Source organism: Oncorhynchus nerka, linkage group LG14, assembly GCF_034236695.1.
Source record: "Oncorhynchus nerka isolate Pitt River linkage group LG14, Oner_Uvic_2.0, whole genome shotgun sequence".
Classification (NCBI taxonomy): domain Eukaryota; kingdom Metazoa; phylum Chordata; class Actinopteri; order Salmoniformes; family Salmonidae; genus Oncorhynchus; species Oncorhynchus nerka.
In genome coordinates, this window is record NC_088409.1 from 12,404,803 (window position 1) to 12,423,616 (window position 18,814).

Below are 18,814 nucleotides of genomic sequence, written 5' to 3' on the forward strand. Positions count from 1 at the left end.
AGTCATATTAGAGCCATATCAGAGTCATATTAGAGCCATATCAGAGTCATATTAGAGCCATATCAGAGTCATATTAGAGTCATATTATAGAGCCATATTTGAGTCATATTAGAGCCATATCAGAGTCATATTAGAGCCATATCAGAGTCATATTAGAGCCATATCAGAGCCATATCAGAGTCATATTAGAGCCATATCAGAGTCATATTAGAGCCATATCAGAGTCATATTAGAGCCATATCAGAGTCATATTAGAGCCATATCAGAGTCATATTCAGAGCCATATTGAGAGCCATAGAGCCATATTTGAGTCATATTAGAGCCATATCAGAGTCATATTAGAGCCATATTAGAGCCATATCAGAGTCATATTAGAGTCATATTAGAGCCATATTTGAGTCATATTAGAGCCATATCAGAGTCATATTAGAGCCATATCAGAGTCATATCAGAGCCATATCAGAGTCATATTAGAGCCATATCAGAGTCATATTAGAGCCATATCAGAGTCATATTAGAGCCATATCAGAGTCATATTAGAGCCATATCAGAGTCATATTAGAGCCATATTTGAGCCATATCAGAGTCATATTAGAGCCATATCAGAGTCATATTAGAGCCATATCAGAGTCATATTAGAGCCATATCAGAGTCATATTAGAGCCATATCAGTCAGAGTCATATTTGAGCCATATTAGAGCCATATCAGAGTCATATTAGAGCCATATCCCATATTAGAGCCATATTTGAGCCATATTAGAGTCATATTGAGTCATATTTGAGCCATATTAGAGCCATATCAGAGTCATATTAGAGCCATATTAGAGCCATATCAGAGTCATATCAGAGTCATAGAGTCATATTAGAGCCATATCAGAGCCATATTCAGAGTCATATCATCATATTAGAGTCATATTAGAGCCATATCAGAGTCATATCAGAGTCATATTAGAGCCATATCAGAGTCATATTAGAGCCATATTTGAGCCATATCAGAGTCATATTTGAGCCATATCAGAGTCATATTAGAGCCATATCAGAGTCATATTAGAGCCATATCAGAGTCATATTAGAGCCATATCAGAGTCATATTAGAGCCATATTTGAGCCATATAGAGCCATATTTGAGTCATATTAGAGCCATATCAGAGTAGAGCCATATTAGAGCCATATCAGAGTCATATTAGAGCCATATCAGAGTCATATTAGAGTCATATTAGAGTCATATTAGAGCCATATTAGAGCCATATTAGAGCCATATCAGAGTCATATTAGAGCCATATCCGTCATATTAGAGTCATATTTGAGCCATATTAGAGTCATATCAGAGTCATATTAGAGCCATATTAGAGCCATATCAGAGTCATATTAGAGTCATATCAGAGCCATATCAGAGTCATATCAGAGTCATATCAGAGTCATATTAGAGCCATATTAGAGCCATATCAGAGTCATATTAGAGCCATATTTGAGCCATATCAGAGCCATATCAGAGCCATATCAGAGTCATATTAGAGCCATATCAGAGTCATATTAGAGCCAGCCATCAGAGCCATATTTGAGCCATATCAGAGTCATATTAGAGCCATATCAGAGTCATATTAGAGCCATATTTGAGCCATATCAGAGCCAGAGTCATATTAGAGCCATATCAGAGTCATATTAGAGCCATATCAGAGTCATATCAGAGTCATATTAGAGCCATATCAGAGTCATATTAGAGCCATATCAGAGTCATATTAGAGCCATATCAGAGTCATATTAGAGCCATATATTTGAGTCATATTAGAGCCATATCAGAGTCATATTAGAGCCATATTAGAGCCATATCAGAGTCAGAGTCATATTAGAGCCATATCAGAGTCATATTAGAGCCATATCAGAGTCATATTAGAGTCATATTAGAGCCATATTAGAGCCATATTTCAGAGTCATATTAGAGTCATATTAGAGTCATATTAGAGCCATATCAGAGTCATATTAGAGTCATATTAGAGCCATATTTGAGTCATATTAGAGCCATATCAGAGTCATATTAGAGCCATATTAGAGCCATATCAGAGCCATATCAGAGTCATATCAGAGTCATATATCAGAGCCATATCAGAGTCATATTAGAGCCATATCAGAGTCATATTAGAGCCATATCAGAGTCATATTAGAGCCATATTAGAGTCATATCAGAGCCATTAGATATTAGAGCCATATATCATATTAGAGCCATATCAGAGTCATATTAGAGCCATATCAGTCATAGTCATATTAGAGCCATATCAGAGTCATATTAGAGCCATATCAGTCATATTAGAGCCATATTTGAGCCATATTAGAGTCATATCAGAGTCATATTAGAGCCATATTAGAGCCATATTAGAGCCATATCAGAGTCATATTAGAGCCATTAGAGCCATATCAGAGTCATATTAGAGCCATATCAGAGCCCAGTCATATCAGAGTCATATCAGAGTCATTTGAGCCATATCAGAGTCATATTAGAGCCATATCAGAGTCATATTAGAGCATATAGTCATTTGAGTCATATTAGAGTCATATTAGAGCCATATCAGAGTCATATGAGTCATATTAGAGCCATATCAGAGTCATATTAGAGAGAGCCATATCAGAGCCATATCAGAGTCATATTAGAGTCATATTAGAGTCATATTAGCCAGAGTCATATCAGAGTCATATCAGAGTCATATTAGAGCCATATAGTCATATTAGAGCCATATCAGAGCCATATCAGAGTCATATTAGAGCCATATCAGAGTCATATTAGAGCCATATCAGAGTCATATTAGAGCCATATCAGAGTCATATTAGAGCATATCAGAGTCATATTAGAGCCATATCATATTAGAGTCATATTAGAGCCATATCAGAGTCATATTAGAGCCATATCAGAGTAGAGCCATATTAGAGCCATATATCAGAGTCATATTTGAGCCATATCAGAGTCATATTAGAGCCATATCAGAGTCATATTAGAGCCATTAGAGCCATATCAGAGTCATATTAGAGCCATATCAGAGTCATATTAGAGCCATATCAGAGTCATATTAGAGCCATATCAGAGTCATATTAGAGCCATATCAGAGTCATATTAGAGCCATATCAGAGTCATATTAGAGCCATATCAGAGCCATATCAGAGTCATATTAGAGCCATATTAGAGCCATATCAGAGTCATATTAGAGCCATATCAGAGTCATATTAGAGCCATATCAGAGTCATATTAGAGCCATATCAGAGTAGAGCCATATCATATTAGAGCCATATTTGAGCCATATTAGAGTCATATTAGAGCCATATCAGAGTCATATTAGAGCCATATCAGAGTCATATTAGAGCCATATCAGAGCCATATTAGAGTCATATCAGAGTCATTTGAGCCATATCAGAGTCATATTAGAGCCAGAGCCATATCAGAGTCATATTAGAGCCATATCAGAGTCATATTAGAGCCATATCAGAGTCATATTAGAGCCATATCAGAGTCATATTAGAGCCATATCAGAGTCATATTAGAGCCATATCAGAGTCATATTAGAGCCATATCAGAGTCATATTAGAGCCATATAGCCATATCAGAGTCATATTAGAGCCATATTTAGAGCCATATTAGAGTCATAGAGTCATATTAGAGCCATATTAGAGCCATATCAGAGTCATATCAGAGTCATAGCCATATCATATATCAGAGTCATATTAGAGTCATATTAGAGCCATATCAGAGCCATATCAGAGAGTCATATCAGAGTCATATCAGAGTCATATTAGAGTCATATTAGAGCCATATCAGAGTCATATCAGAGTCATATCAGAGTCATATTAGAGCCATATCAGAGTCATATTAGAGCCATATTTGAGCCATATCAGAGTCATATCAGAGTCATATTAGAGTCATATTAGAGTCATATTAGAGCCATATCATATATCAGAGTCATATTAGAGCCATATCAGAGTCATATTAGAGCCATATTTGAGCCATATCAGAGTCATATTTGAGCCATATCAGAGTCATATTAGAGCCATATCAGAGTCATATTAGAGCCATATCAGAGTCATATTAGAGCCATATCAGTCATATTAGAGCCATATTTGAGCCATATTAGAGCCATATTTGAGTCATATTAGAGCCATATCAGAGTCATATTAGAGCCATATTAGAGCCATATCAGAGTCATATTTGAGTCATATTTGAGCCATATCAGAGTCATATTAGAGCCATATCAGAGCCATATCAGAGTCATATCAGAGCCATATCAGAGCCATATCAGAGTCATATTAGAGCCATATCAGAGTCATATTAGAGCCATATCAGAGTCATATTAGAGCCATATCAGAGTCATATTAGAGCCATATCAGAGTCATATTAGAGCCATATCAGAGTCATATTAGAGCCATATTTGAGCCATATCAGAGTCATATTAGAGCCATATCAGAGTCATATTAGAGCCATATCAGAGTCATATTAGAGCCATATCAGTCATATTAGAGCCATATTAGAGCCATATCAGAGTCATATTAGAGCCATATCCGTCATATTAGAGCCATATTTGAGCCATATTAGAGTCATATTAGAGTCATATTCGAGCCATATTAGAGCCATATCAGAGTCATATTAGAGCCATATCAGAGCCATATCAGAGTCATATCAGAGTCATATTCGAGCCATATCAGAGCCATATCAGAGTCATATCAGAGTCATATTAGAGTCATATTAGAGCCATATTAGAGCCATATCAGAGCCATATCAGAGTCATATCAGAGTCATATCAGAGTCATATTAGAGCCATATTAGAGCCATATTTGAGCCATATTAGAGCCATATTAGAGTCATATTAGAGCCATATTAGAGCCATATTAGAGCCATATCTGGGCCACTTCTCTTTGTATTGTTAACATCTACAGGTGCAGAAATGCACACTAAAGCACAAGAGAAAAGGGTTGAACCCTGTGTCTTTTGTGTGTCTTAAAACCATTATTACCGTATCAGTCTATGAGCTCTGGTCAGTCTATGAGCTGTGACCAGTCTATTGACTGTGGCCAGTCTATTGACCGTGGCCAGTCTATGAGCTGTGACCAGTCTATGAGTTGTGGCCAGTCTATGAGCTGTGGTAAGTCTATTGTCTGTGGCCAGTCTATTTACTGTGGCCAGTCTATTTACTGTGGTCAGTCTATTAGCTATGGCCAGTCTATAAGCTGTGACCAGTCTATGAGATGTGGCCAGTCTATTGACTGGTCAGTCTATTGTCTGTGGTCAGTCTATGAGCTCTGGTCAGTCTATGAGCTCTGGTCAGTCTATGACCTGTGACCAGTCTATGAGTTGTGGCCAGTCTATTTACTGTGGCCAGTCTATTTACTGTGGCCAGTCTATTGTCTGTGGACAGTCTTTGAGCTGTGGTCAGTCTATTGTCTGTGGCCAGTCTATTGTCTGTGACCAGTCTATGAGCTGTGGTCAGTCTATGAGCTGTGGTCAGTCTATGAGCTGTGGCCAGTCTATTGACTGGTCAGTCTATTGTCTGTGGCCAGTCTATTGACTGTGGCCAGTCTATTGTCTGTGGCCAGTCTATGAGCTCTGGTCAGTCTATGAGCTATGGCCAGTCTATTGACTGTGGCCAGTCTATTGACTGTGGCCAGTCTATTATCTGTGTCCAGTCTATGAGCTGCGGTCAGTCTATGAGCTCTGGTCAGTCTATGAGCTGGGGCCAGTCTATTGTCTGTGGCCAGTCTATTGTCTTGGTCGGTCTATGAGCTGGGGCCAGGCTATTGTCTGTGGCCAGTCTATTGTCTGTGGCTAGTCTATTATCTGTGTCCAGTCTATGAGCTGCAGTCAGTCTATGAATTCTGGTCAGTCTATGAGCTGTGACCAGTCTATGAGCTGGGGCCAGTCTATTGTCTGTGGCTAGTCTATTGTCTGTGTCCAGTCTAAAAGCTGTGGCCAGTCTATTGAATGTGGTCAGTCTATGAGCTGTGGTCAGTCTATTGTCTGTGGTCAGTCTATGAGCTGTGGTAAGTCTATGGGCTGTGGTCAGTCTATGAGCTGTGACCAGTCTATGAGCTGGGGCCAGTCTATTGTCTGTGGCCAGTCTATTGTCTGTGTCCAGTCTAAAAGCTGTGGCCAGTCTATGAGCTGTGGAAAGTCTATGGGCTGTGGTCAGTCTAGCCTGTTGGCTCTAGGCATTGTAATCATCTGTTGAACTGTGGATCCGCAATGATCTGCCAGTGAACTCACACACACACACACACACACACACACACACACACACACACACCATCAACAGGAGACCAACGTGTTGTTTTGTTGTGCCAGAGAGAGACAGAGGTTGTGCAACTCCCCCACACTCCAGTCTCCTTGGCTTCCCTTCCTTGTTGTACTGTACGTTCCAGAGGAGTCTGCAATGAGCCCATCCTCCTATAGCTCCTCACACCAGCCTCCTCTGTTTCACTGTCTTGCTGGTTCTCTCATTCTTATTCTCTCTCTCCTCCTCTCTCTCCCCTCTCGCTCTCTCTCCCCTCTCCCTCTCTCTCTCTCTCTCTCTCCCCCTCTCCCTCTCTCTCTCTCTCCCTCTCCCTCTTTCTCTCCTCTCCCTCTCGCTCTCTCTCCCCCTCTCCCTCTCGCTCTCTCTCCCCCCTCCCTCTCGCTCTCTCTCCCCCTCTCCCTCTCGCTCTCTCTCCCCCTCTCCCTCTCTCTCTCCCTCTCCCTCTCTCTCTCTCCCTCTCCCTCTCTCTCTCCCCTCTCCCTCTCTCTCTCCTCTCTCTCCCCCTCTCCCTCTCGCTCTCTCTCCCCTCTCCCTCTCGCTCTCTCTCCCCCTCTCCTCTCTCTCGCTCCCCTCTCACTCTCTCTCTCTCTCCTCCTCTCCCTAGCTCTTCCCCCCCTCTCTCTCCCCCTCTCCCTCTCTCTCGCTCCCCTCTCACACTCTCTCTCTCCTCCTCTCCCTAGCTCTTCCCCCCCTCTCTCTCTCCCCTCTCCCTCTCTCTCTCCCCCTCTCCCTCTCTCTCTCTCCCCTCTCCCTCTCGCTTTCTCTCCCCTCTCCCTCTCTCTCGCTCCCCTCTCACTCTCTCTCTCTCCTCCTCTCCCTAGCTCTTCCCCCTCTCTCTCTTGCTCTCTCCTCTCTTTCTCCTCCTCCCTTCCTCTCTCAGCATATAAACGTGTATTTAGTTTTGAGTCAAGGCCAGGTTGGTTTCTTCTGCAATTAAGGGCTTTTGTTTTTCAATGGTTCCACTTCCTCCCCCGTCCCTCGTTCCCTCCCTCCCCACGTCCCTCGTTCCCTCCCTCCCCACGTCCCTCGTTCCCTCCCTCCCCACGTCCCTCGTTCCCTCCCTCCCCACGTCCCTCGTTCCCTCCCTCCCCCGTCCCTCGTTCCCTCCCTCCCCCGTCCCTCGTTCCCTCCCTCCCCCGTCCCTCGTTCCCTCCCTCCCCCCGTCCCTCGTTCCCTCCCCCCCCGTCCCTCGTTCCCTCCCTCCCCCCGTCCCTCGTTCCCTCCCTCCCCCGTCCCTCGTTCCCTCCCTCCCCCCGTCCCTCGTTCCTCCCTCCCCCCGTCCCTCGTTCCCTCCCTCCCCCGTCCCCGTTCCCTCCCTCCCCCCGTCCCTCCCTCCCCCGTCCCTCCCTCCCCCGTCCCTCGTTCCCTCCCTCCCCCGTCCCTCGTTCCTCCCTCCCCCCGTCCCTCGTTCCCTCCCTCCCCCCGTCCCTCGTTCCCTCCCTCCCCACGTCCCTCGTTCCCTCCCTCTCCCCGTCCCTCGTTCCCTCCGTCCCTCGTTCCCTCCCTCCCCCCGTCCCCTCGTTCCCTCACTCCCCCCGTCCCCTCGTTCCCTCCCTCCCCCCGTCCCTCGTTCCCTCCCTCCCCCCGTCCCTCGTTCCCTACCTCCCCCCGTCCCTCGTTCCCTCCCTCCCTCTCTAGTTTCACTCTTATGAACAGAATCGTTGTTTCCAGTGGTGCTTTCATCACGTTGATATTCCTCAGTCTTCAACACAACGACTGGTTTTAACGTTTGAGGAGAGACAGTGTTGTTTCTCCCTCCGTGGTCACTGGGAGCAGGAGTCATGGGACAGCAGGAGTCACCAAGCTATACATATACACCCCAAAATGGCACCCTAATCCCTATATAGAGCACTACTTTTGATAATCTAGTGCACTACGTTTGACAAGGGTCTATAGGGCTCTGGCTAAAGGTATTGTACTAAATAGGGAATTTGCGATCCTGCCGTCCTGTGGAGCCTGACTGACTGACTGACTGACTGTCAGTTACAAGTGACTGTGTACCTCCTCCACTCTAGAGAACCCCCACTCTGTGTCCTGTCACTCCTCCTCTGTGTCGAAAGACACTCTGTGAACCCTTCACTGTCTCTCTGTTTCAGATTTACAGGAACTCTTCATTGTCTCTCTGTTTCAGATTTACAGGAACCCTTCACTGTCTCTCTGTTTCAGATTTACAGGAACTCTTCATTGTCTCTCTGTTTCAGATTTACAGGAACCCTTCACTGTCTCTCTGTTTCAGATTTACAGGAACTCTTCACTGTCTCTCTGTTTCAGATTTACAGGAACTCTTCACTGTCTCTCTGTTTCAGATTTACAGGAACTCTTCCGTCTCTCTGTTTCAGATTTACAGGAACTCTTCACTGTCTCTCTGTTTCAGATTTACAGGAACTCTTCACTGTCTCTCTGTTTCAGATTTACAGGAACTCTTCACTGTCTCTCTGTTTCAGATTTACAGGAACTCTTCACTGTCTCTCTGTTTCAGATTTACAGGAACTCTTCACTGTCTCTCTGTTTCAGATTTACAGGAACTCTTCACTGTCTCTCTGTTTCAGATTTACAGGAACTCTTCACTGTCTCTCTGTTTCAGATTTACAGGAACTCTTCCGTCTCTCTGTTTCAGATTTACAGGAAGTCTTCCTGTCGTGTTCCTCTGTGATTCCTCACGCACACTTTTCCATCTTTTTGCTCTGAGGCACCTTTAGTACTTGGAACAGCCATCATCTTAGCTCCCCGTGATCCGGTGGTTTTTATTTTTACATCAGACGTATTGGAGTCACCTGAAGAATAGACTTAAAAATGTGTGTCTACTTACGTTTCGGGGCGAGGAGCGAGAGAACAAAGATGTCCAGTGTTTTCCAGAAGGAGCACCATGTCTGATGTCACTTGCATGTGTGTGTGTGCGTGCGTGCGTGGGTGTGTTTAGAGGTTACCTAATCCTGTAGCAGTGGTCTTTAATAAAATAGAGAAGCAGGTCACAGACAGTCTGGGCCAGAGTGGGTAACATCAGAGAGATGACAGATAGACTGGGCCAGAGTGGGTAACATCAGAGAGATGACAGACTGACTGGGCCAGAGTGGGTAACATCAGAGAGATGACAGACTTACTGGGCCAGAGTGGGTAACATCAGAGAGATGACAGACTGACTGGGCCAGAGTGGATAACATCAGAGAGATGACAGACTGACTGGGCCAGAGTGGGTAACATCAGAGAGATGACAGACTGACTGGGCCAGAGTGGGTAACATCAGAGAGATGACAGACTGGGCCAGAGTGGGTAACATCAGAGAGATGACAGACTGACTGGGCCAGAGTGGGTAACATCAGAGAGATGACAGACTGACTGGGCCAGAGTGGGTAACATCAGAGAGATGACAGATAGACTGGGCCAGAGTGGGTAACATCAGAGAGATGACAGACTGACTGGGCCAGAGTGGGTAACATCAGAGAGATGACAGACTGACTGGGCCAGAGTGGGTAACATCAGAGAGATGACAGATAGACTGGGCCAGAGTGGGTAACATCAGAGAGATGACAGACTGACTGGGCCAGAGTGGGTAACATCAGAGAGATGACAGACTGACTGGGCCAGAGTGGGTAACATCAGAGAGATGACAGACTGACTGGGACAGAGTGGGTAACATCAGAGAGATGACAGACTGACTGGGCCAGAGTGGGTAACATCAGAGAGATGACAGATAGACTGGGCCAGAGTGGGTAACATCAGAGAGATGACAGATAGACTGGGCCAGAGTGGGTAACATCAGAGAGATGACAGATAGACTGGGCCAGAGTGGGTAACATCAGAGAGATGACAGATAGACTGGGCCAGAGTGGGTAACATCAGAGAGATGACAGTCTGGGCCAGAGTGGGTAACATCAGAGAGATGACAGACAGTCTGGGTCAGAGTGAATAACATCAGAGAGATGACAGACTGGGCCAGAGTGGGTAACATCAGAGAGATGACAGATAGACTGGGCCAGAGTGGGTAACATCAGAGAGATGACAGATAGACTGGGCCAGAGTGGGTAACATCAGAGAGATGACAGATAGACTGGGCCAGAGTGGGTAACATCAGAGAGATGACAGATAGACTGGGCCAGAGTGGGTAACATCAGAGAGATGACAGACACCACTAAAGGACCAGACAGTCATACCCCTCCCACCACTAAAGGTTGAGACAGTCATACCCCTCCCACCACTAAAGGTTGAGACAGTCAAACCCCTCCCACCACTAAAGGTTGAGACAGTCATACCCCTCCCACCACTAAAGGTTGAGACAGTCAAACCCCACCCATCACTAAAGGTTGAGACAGTCATACCCCTCCCATCACTAAAGGTTGAGACAGTCATACCCCTCCCACCACTAAAGGTTGAGACAGTCAACCCCCTCCCATCACCAAAGGTTGAGACAGTCAAACCCCTCCCATCACTAAAGGTTGAGACAGTCATACCCCTCCCATCACTAAAGGTTGAGACAGTCATACCCCTCCCACCACTAAAGGTCCAGACAGTCATACCCCTCCCACCACTAAAGGTTGAGACAGTCATACCCCTCCCACCACTAAAGGTTGAGACAGTCAAACCCCTCCCACCACTAAAGGTTGAGACAGTCATACCCCTCCCACCACTAAAGGTTGAGACAGTCATACCCCTCCCACCACTAAAGGTTGAGACAGTCAAACCGCTCCCACCACTAAAGGTTGAGACAGTCAAACCCCTCCCATCACTAAAGGTTGAGACAGTCAAACCCCTCCCACCACTAAAGGTTGAGACAGTCAAACCCCTCCCACCACTAAAGGTCCAGACAGCCTTGAACACCGAACACATGACATCTGTGAAGTGGTCTGGGGTCTGCAGCAGAGAAAAGACAGCCCTTCCCTCTCTCTCCCTCCCCCTCCCTCTCTCTCTCTCTCTCTCTCTCTCTCTCTCTCTCTCTCTCGCTCTCTCTCCATCCCCACACACACACACACACACACACACACACACACACACACACACACACACTGTACATACACACACACTGTACATACACACACATACACACATACTGTACACACACACACACACACATACTGTACATACACACACATACACACATACTGTACATACACACACACACACACACATACACATACACATGCTGCACACACACACGGCATCCCCATCCACCCGTCCCTCCATCCATCCATCTCCCACAGTGTGGTCTGGCTCGGCCCACAGTCTGCCCTCCACGTGTAATTATCTAAGCTTATGGTAGAGAAATTAACATTCAATTCTGTGGCAAGAGCTCTGGTGGACATTCCTGCAGTCAGCGTGCCAATTGTACTCTCCCTCAGAACTTGAGATATCTGTGACATTTTGTTGCTTGACGAAACTTCACATTTTATTGTCCCCAGCACAAGGTGCACCTGTGTAATGATCACGCTGTTTAATCAGCTCCTTGATATGCCACACCTGTCAAGTGGATGGATTATCTTGAGAAAGGAGAAATGCTCACTAACAGGGATGCAAACTCATTTGTGCATAACATTTGAGAGAAATATTTTTTGTGTGTGTACGGAACATTTCTGGTGTCTTTTATTTCAGCTCATGAAACATGGGACCAACACTTCACATGGTGTGTTTATATTTAAATTCAATACACATGAACACTCACCCTCAATTCAACCATTCAATTAAGATTAAGTCAATAGCACGACATGTCAGTTTTGGGGGATATATGAAGACAAATAGCTGGGAGAATCAGAGACAAGCATGGTGAATGTGTGTGTGTTTGTGTTTAGTGTGACCTGATTAAAGACATCTGCTTGTTTGGGGCCCAGGGAGGGAGGTGTATGACTGTCTTTAGTAGTGGGAGGTGTGGGAGGGAGGTGTTTGACTGTCTTTAGTAGTGGGAGGTGTGGGAGGGAGGTGTGGGAGTTGTGCCTCTCTCAGAAGCTGTTTACAGTTAAAACCTGCCTCCTCCTCCACCTCTCCTCCTCCTCCACCTCTCCTCCTCCTCCACCTCCTCTCTCCTCCTCCTCCACATCTCCTCCTCCTCCCACCTCTCCTCCACCCTCCTCCACCTCTCCTCCTCCTCCCTCTCCTCCACCTAGCCTGTCTTCCTCCTCTCCTCCTCCTGTCCTCTCCGCCTCTCCTCTCTTCCTCCACCTCTCCTCCTCTCCTCCTCCACCTCTCCTCCTCTCTCTCCCTCTTCCTCTCTCTCTCCATCATTCTCCCTCCCTCACTCCCTCTCTTTCTCCCTCCCTCTCTCTCCTCCTCTCTGCTGGGTAATATACAGTGTGTTTCAAGTCTAACCCTGACACCCAGCAGAGAGGGAGAGGGAGAAAGGGGGAGAGGGAGAAAGGGGGAAGGGAGGGAGAGAGAGAAGAGAAGGAGAGGGACGGACTACGCTCGCACACCTAAACGCATGCAGATGTGCCTCAGATTCCTCTTGAGTTGAGCATAGTTTCTTTCTTGTCAAAGGTTCTTTTAAAAAAAATGTCTGTGTTATGGGAAAATATGTTTTCCTGCACCTTATTTGTGGAAAAATCTTCAAAATGTTTTGGTGCCTTTAGGGCCATTCAGAGAGCTGATAGAGGACCTTATTACTGATGAATGTGTTTGGTGCCTTTAGGGCCATTCAGAGAGCTGATAGAGGACCTTATTACTGATGAATGTGTTTGGTGCCTTTAGGGCCATTCAGAGAGCTGATAAATGACCTTATTACTGATGAATGTGTTTGGTGCCTTTAGGGCCATTCAGAGAGCTGATAAATGACCTTATTACTGATGAATGTGTTTGGTGCCTTTAGGGCCATTCAGAGAGCTGATAAATGACCTTATTACTGATGAATGTGTTTGGTGCCTTTAGGGCCATTCAGAGAGCTGATAGAGGACCTTATTACTGATGAATGTGTTTGGTGCCTTTAAGGCCATTCAGAGAGCTGATAAATGACCTTATTACTGATGAATGTGTTTGGTGCCTTTAGGGCCATTCAGAGAGCTGATAGAGGACCTTATTACTGATGAATGTGTTTGGTGCCTTTAGGGCCATTCAGAGAGCTGATAGAGGACCTTATTACTGATGAATGTGTTTGGTGCCTTTAGGGCCATTCAGAGAGCTGATAGAGGACCTTATTACTGATGAATGTGTTTGGTGCCTTTAGGGCCATTCAGAGAGCTGATAAATGACCTTATTACTGATGAATGTGTTTGGTGCCTTTAGGGCCATTCAGAGAGCTGATAGAGGACCTTATTACTGATGAATGTGTTTGGTGCCTTTAGGGCCATTCAGAGAGCTGATAAATGACCTTATTACTGATGAATGTGTTTGGTGCCTTTAGGGCCATTCAGAGAGCTGATAAATGACCTTATTACTGATGAATGTGTTTTGATTCTTCCTGCTTGTATTTTCTATGTATCATTTGCAGTGTGTTCTTCATTCAGTAATGCAGGACTCATCTGTAAAACAGACCTTGGTCTCAGTATGACTCCCTGAAGAAAATGGTTAAATAAAAAAATAATATTAAGAAAATGATTATTTATGCTGATGCTTGTGACATCATACTTCAGAACCCCATTTGGGTTCCATCTGAGACCAGACCATGTGACACAGTGGGGAGATTCAGGTAGAGACCAGACCAGACCAGACCAGACCATGTGACTCAGTGGGGAGATTCAGGTACAGACCAGACCATGTGACTCAGTGGGGAGATTCAGGTAGAGAAAATAAGACCAGACCATGTGTTAGAACCAGACCAGACCATGTGACTCAGTGGGAGATTCATACAGACCAGACCATGTGACTCAGTGGGGAGATTCAGGTAGAGACCAGACCAGACCATGTGACACAGTGGGGAGATTCAGGTAGAGAACCAGACCATGTGACTTGGGGAGATTCCAGGTAGAGACCAGACCAGACCATGTGACTCAGTGGGGAGATTCAGGTAGAGACCAGACCAGACCATGTGACACAGTGGGGAGATTCAGGTAGAGACCAGACCAGGCCAGACCATGTGACTCAGTGGGGAGATTCAGGTAGAGACCAGGCCAGACCATGTGACTCAGTGGGGAGATTCAGGTAGAGACCAGACCAGACCATGTGACTCAGTGGGGAGATTCAGGTAGAGACCAGACCAGACCATGTGAGTCAGTGGGGAGATTCGGGTAGAGACCAGACCAGACCATGTGACTCAGTGGGGAGATTCAGGTAGAGACCAGACCAGGCCAGACCATGTGACTCAGTGGGGAGATTCAGGTAGAGACCAGACCAGACACCAGACACTACTTAAAGTGGATTGATTGTTAAAAGTCCCCCAGATAGAGCAGGGAGCAACAGCACCCTATTCTCTAGATAGAACAGGGAGCAACAGCACCCTATTCTCTAGATAGAACAGGGAGCAACAGCACCCTATTCTCTAGATAGAACAGGGAGCAACAGCACCCTATCCTCTAGGTAGAACAGGGAGCAACAGCACCCTATTCTCTAGATAGAACAGGGAGCAACAGCACCATATTCTCTAGATAGAACAGGGAGCAACAGCACCCTATTCTCTAGATAGAACAGGGAGCAACAGCACCCTATTCTCTAGATAGAACAGGGAGCAACAGCACCCTATCCTCTAGATCAGGGGTGTCAAACATACGGCCCGCGGGCCGGAACCGGCCCCCAAGGAGGTTCGATCAGGCCCGCAGGATAATTTGAAAGTGGAAAAAATGCATAAAAGACATGGAATTAATATTTTTAATTCGCTGCAATTCATGGATTATCCGCTAAGGGGCGCACTCTTTCCATCAGAGTAGAAGACAAGCCGCATCACTGAGACAGACTGAAAACAGCAGACGGTATCAATGCGCCATCTGCTGCTTGTTACGACGTTGTTAATACCTTGGTCTCTACCTCTCCGCTACACCCTCATTAGCCAAAATGTCGTTATCCAAACGGAGAAAAGTAGATAAGGAGTGTAGAATTTTCAAAGAAAAATGGACCACGTCCTATTTATTTACAGAGATGCACGGAAAACCTTCGTGCTTGGTGTGTTTGCAACAAGTTTCGGTATTGAAGGAATATAATATTCGACGCCACTACGAGACTCATCACAGCGAAAAATATGACGGCTTGCAAGGACAACTGAGAAGAGATAAGATTAACGAATTGCTGGCGGGTCTGAGGAAACAGCAGTCAACTTTCATCCAGAGCCGAGAAGTCAGTGAAGCAGCGGTAAAAGCCAGCTACCTAATTGCTAGCGAAATAGCATTAGCATCGAAGCCGTACCCGACGGTGACTTTGTTAAACGATGCATGATGAAGGCGGCTGAACTTGTATGTCCCGAGAAGCGACAAGCTTTTGCCAATATTAGCCTGACGAGGAATACTATAGCAGAGAGGGGGAACTATCGGCAGATTTAGACAGTCAATTGAAACAGAGAGTCAAGTCATTTATTGCATTTTCCGTGGCAAGATTCAGGAGCACTGACATCACAGACGTGGCCCAACTGGCCATATTTATTCGAGGAGTTGATGAGACATTGACTGTTACTGAAGAGTTTCTTGAGTTGGTGCCAATGATGGACACCACAACAGCCGAGGACATTTTCGGCTCTGTCGTTGCTGCATTGGACAGAGTTGGAGTGGACTGGTCCCGCGCTGTCAGCCTGGCTACAGACGGCGCGCCATCCATGGTCGGAAAGAAAGCAGGTGTCGCGACAAAGTTCAAAGACAAAGTACAAGCCCTTAATGGAGGAGATCGTTTCTGGACATTTCACTGTATTTTGCACCAGGAGGCATTGTGTTGCAAGTCGCTGAAAATGGACCACGTCATGGAGGTGGTTGTTCGCACTGTAAATTTCATCCGGTCCAGAGGTCTGAACCATCGTCAGTTTGACAAACTTCTCAGCGACAGCAACATTACCCACAGCCTGCCATACCACACTGAAGTGAGATGGTTAAGCCGAGGCGCTGTGCTGAGGCATTTCTTTGATCTACGAGAGGAAATCTGACAGTTCATGGAGAAAAAAGGAAAACCGGTGTTGGAATTACAATCTCAGGAATGGCTACGGGACCTTGCATTCTTGGTTGATATTACTGAACACTTGAACAATCTGAACAAAATGTTGCAAGGCCGCAAAAAAGTTGTCACACAGTTTTCTGACAACATACATGCATTTAAGTTGAAGCTGACTTTGTGGGAGATGCAACTGGCAAATGGCAACCCTGCTCATTTCCCCTGTCTGAGAGATGTGTGTGTGACCAGACCTGATGCGGACATGAAACGGTACAAAGACAAAATTGCAGGACTACTGCGGGAGTTTGAGAAACGTTTTCAGGTATTTGGTGAACTTGAGACAGAATTTTCAGTTTTTCGCTCACCTTTCACAGTTAAAGCTTCTGATCTGCCAGTCGAAATTCAGCTAGAGATAATTGATTTGCAGTGTGATGCAGATTTGAAGGGCAAATTTGCCTCTGTAGGTCTGGACAGATTTTATCAGTATCTACGACCAGGGTACCCCAAATTAACAGCCCTGGCTGCTAAAATTTTGTGCATGTTTGGGACAACCTACCTTTGTGAACAAATTTTCTCAGTGATGAATATCAATAAAAACAAAAATGCGTTCAAGGCTCACAAACAAGCACTTAAATGACATTCTGAAAGTGACAGCTAGTCAGGACATGACACCTGGTGTTGATGCACTTGTACAGGCCAAAAGATGCCAAGTTTCAGGAACAAATACAAGTCCAGACTAGACTAACACCTTTAAAATGCTGCCTTAGATACTGTTTGCATTGAAAGAATACAGCTCTGTGAAGATGAATCCTTACTGTGGTGATTTAAAAAATGTGCACTTTAATGTTAGTCAGCAGCTTCAAAACAAAAGTTGTGTGATGGAATTCTACTGTTCATACAACTCCATAAATTTTCAATTTCGTGGAGCAGTGTAGCAGAGTATGGTATAATTTTAATGGTCCGGCCCACTTGACATCTCCCTAGGCCGTATGTGGCCCACGATGCGAAATGAGTTTGACACCCCTGCTCTAGATAGAACAGGGAGCAACAGCACCCTATCCTCTAGATAGAACAGGGAGCAACAGCACCCTATCCTCTAGATAGAACAGGGAGCAACAGCACCCTATCCTCTAGATAGAACAGGGAGCAAAAGCACCCTATCCTCTAGATAGAACAGGGAGCAACAGCACCCTATCCTCTAGATAGAACAGGGAGCAACAGCACCCTATTCTCTAGATAGAACAGGGAGCAACAGCACCCTATCCTCTAGATAGAACAGGGAGCAACAGCACCCTATTCTCTAGATAGAACAGGGAGAACTACCAATACGTCTTCAGAAACATGTCACATGTCTTAAGTAGCACCACTCGTCAGGAGACACACACACACCACACACCACACACACACACAAACTCCCTCCTCCAGTTGTGCATGTTTTTGTAATTTTGTCTTTAATCAGTCCCATCCTATCCGACTGGACGTTTCCATCCTGCAAACACACACATGCTCTTGTTGCAAAGCACCTGAAAAGTTTATTCCTTCTTGTTTGGCAGTTTAAATCAAGTTTCATCAAGTTATCTTCTCTATTAACGATTTAGATCAACTCCAATGCTTCTGCAGAAAAAATCCCCCAATCACAATCCTCTGTAGCTCCCTATCAAACCGTTCCATGTGAAACCCCAAGCCTCCATCTCTCAATGCCCAAGTAGAATCAGAACACATGTGAAGTGCATCTTAAATGGCACCCTATTCCCTTTATAGTGCACTATGCTTTTAACCAAAGCCCTATGGGATTCAGCCTCTCTCCTGGAACAGGTCAAGATGACAGAACACATATGTCTGTTTTGATAGATGCACAAGTGACTTTTGTGGGAGTTTGGAGGCAGCTTGAAAGCTTGGCAGTGGTGTCTCTTTCTCTGTCCGCCCCAGACAGTAAAGCATTATAAGCATGCAAATGTTCTCAGTGTTTGTCTCTCTCTCTCTCTCTCACTCACTCACTCACTCACTCACTCACTCACTCACTCACTCACTCACTCACTCACTCACTCACTCACTCACTCACTCACTCACTCACTCACTCACTCACTCACTCACTCACTCACTCACTCACTCACTCACTCACTCACTCCCTCATCTCTCCTCCCTCCTTCCCAGATTAGGAAATGCTTCAGCTGTAACTGCTTGTTTTCTCAGTGTCTGGCGTCAAAAAGCTGTAGATTTACTTTACATCTCTCTTTCCTCTCTCCTCCCTCCCCCTCCCTCTCTCTCCTCTCTCTCTTTCTCCTCCCTATCTCTACCCCTCTCTCCTCCCCCCCTCTCTCTCTCTCTCTCTCTCTCTCTCTCTCTCTCTCTCTCTCTTTCTCCTCCCTATCTCTACCCCTCTGTCCTGCCTCTCTTCCCTTCCTAGGAGTTTCCACATAGTGAGCTGAAGGGGAGACAGCTCTTAGACCATCACTGTCCCCTAGAGGGTAAGTAGAAGAATACATGTTTCTATGTTTCAGACTGGTAAGATATTTACATTTACATTTAAGTCATTTAGCAGACGCTCTTATCCAGAGCGAGTAAAT

The 18,814-nt window shown here is 45.5% G+C and overlaps 1 protein-coding gene across 1 annotated transcript in view; it reads left to right on the forward strand.

The window, feature by feature from the left end:
• The window catches only part of nkd2b (NKD inhibitor of WNT signaling pathway 2b), an 85,913-nt gene that overhangs the window by 49,804 nt on the left and 17,295 nt on the right, over positions 1-18,814 (forward strand). The window contains 1 exon segment of the mRNA XM_065027429.1: positions 18,655-18,715. Coding sequence (XP_064883501.1) covers positions 18,655-18,715 — 61 coding nt within the window.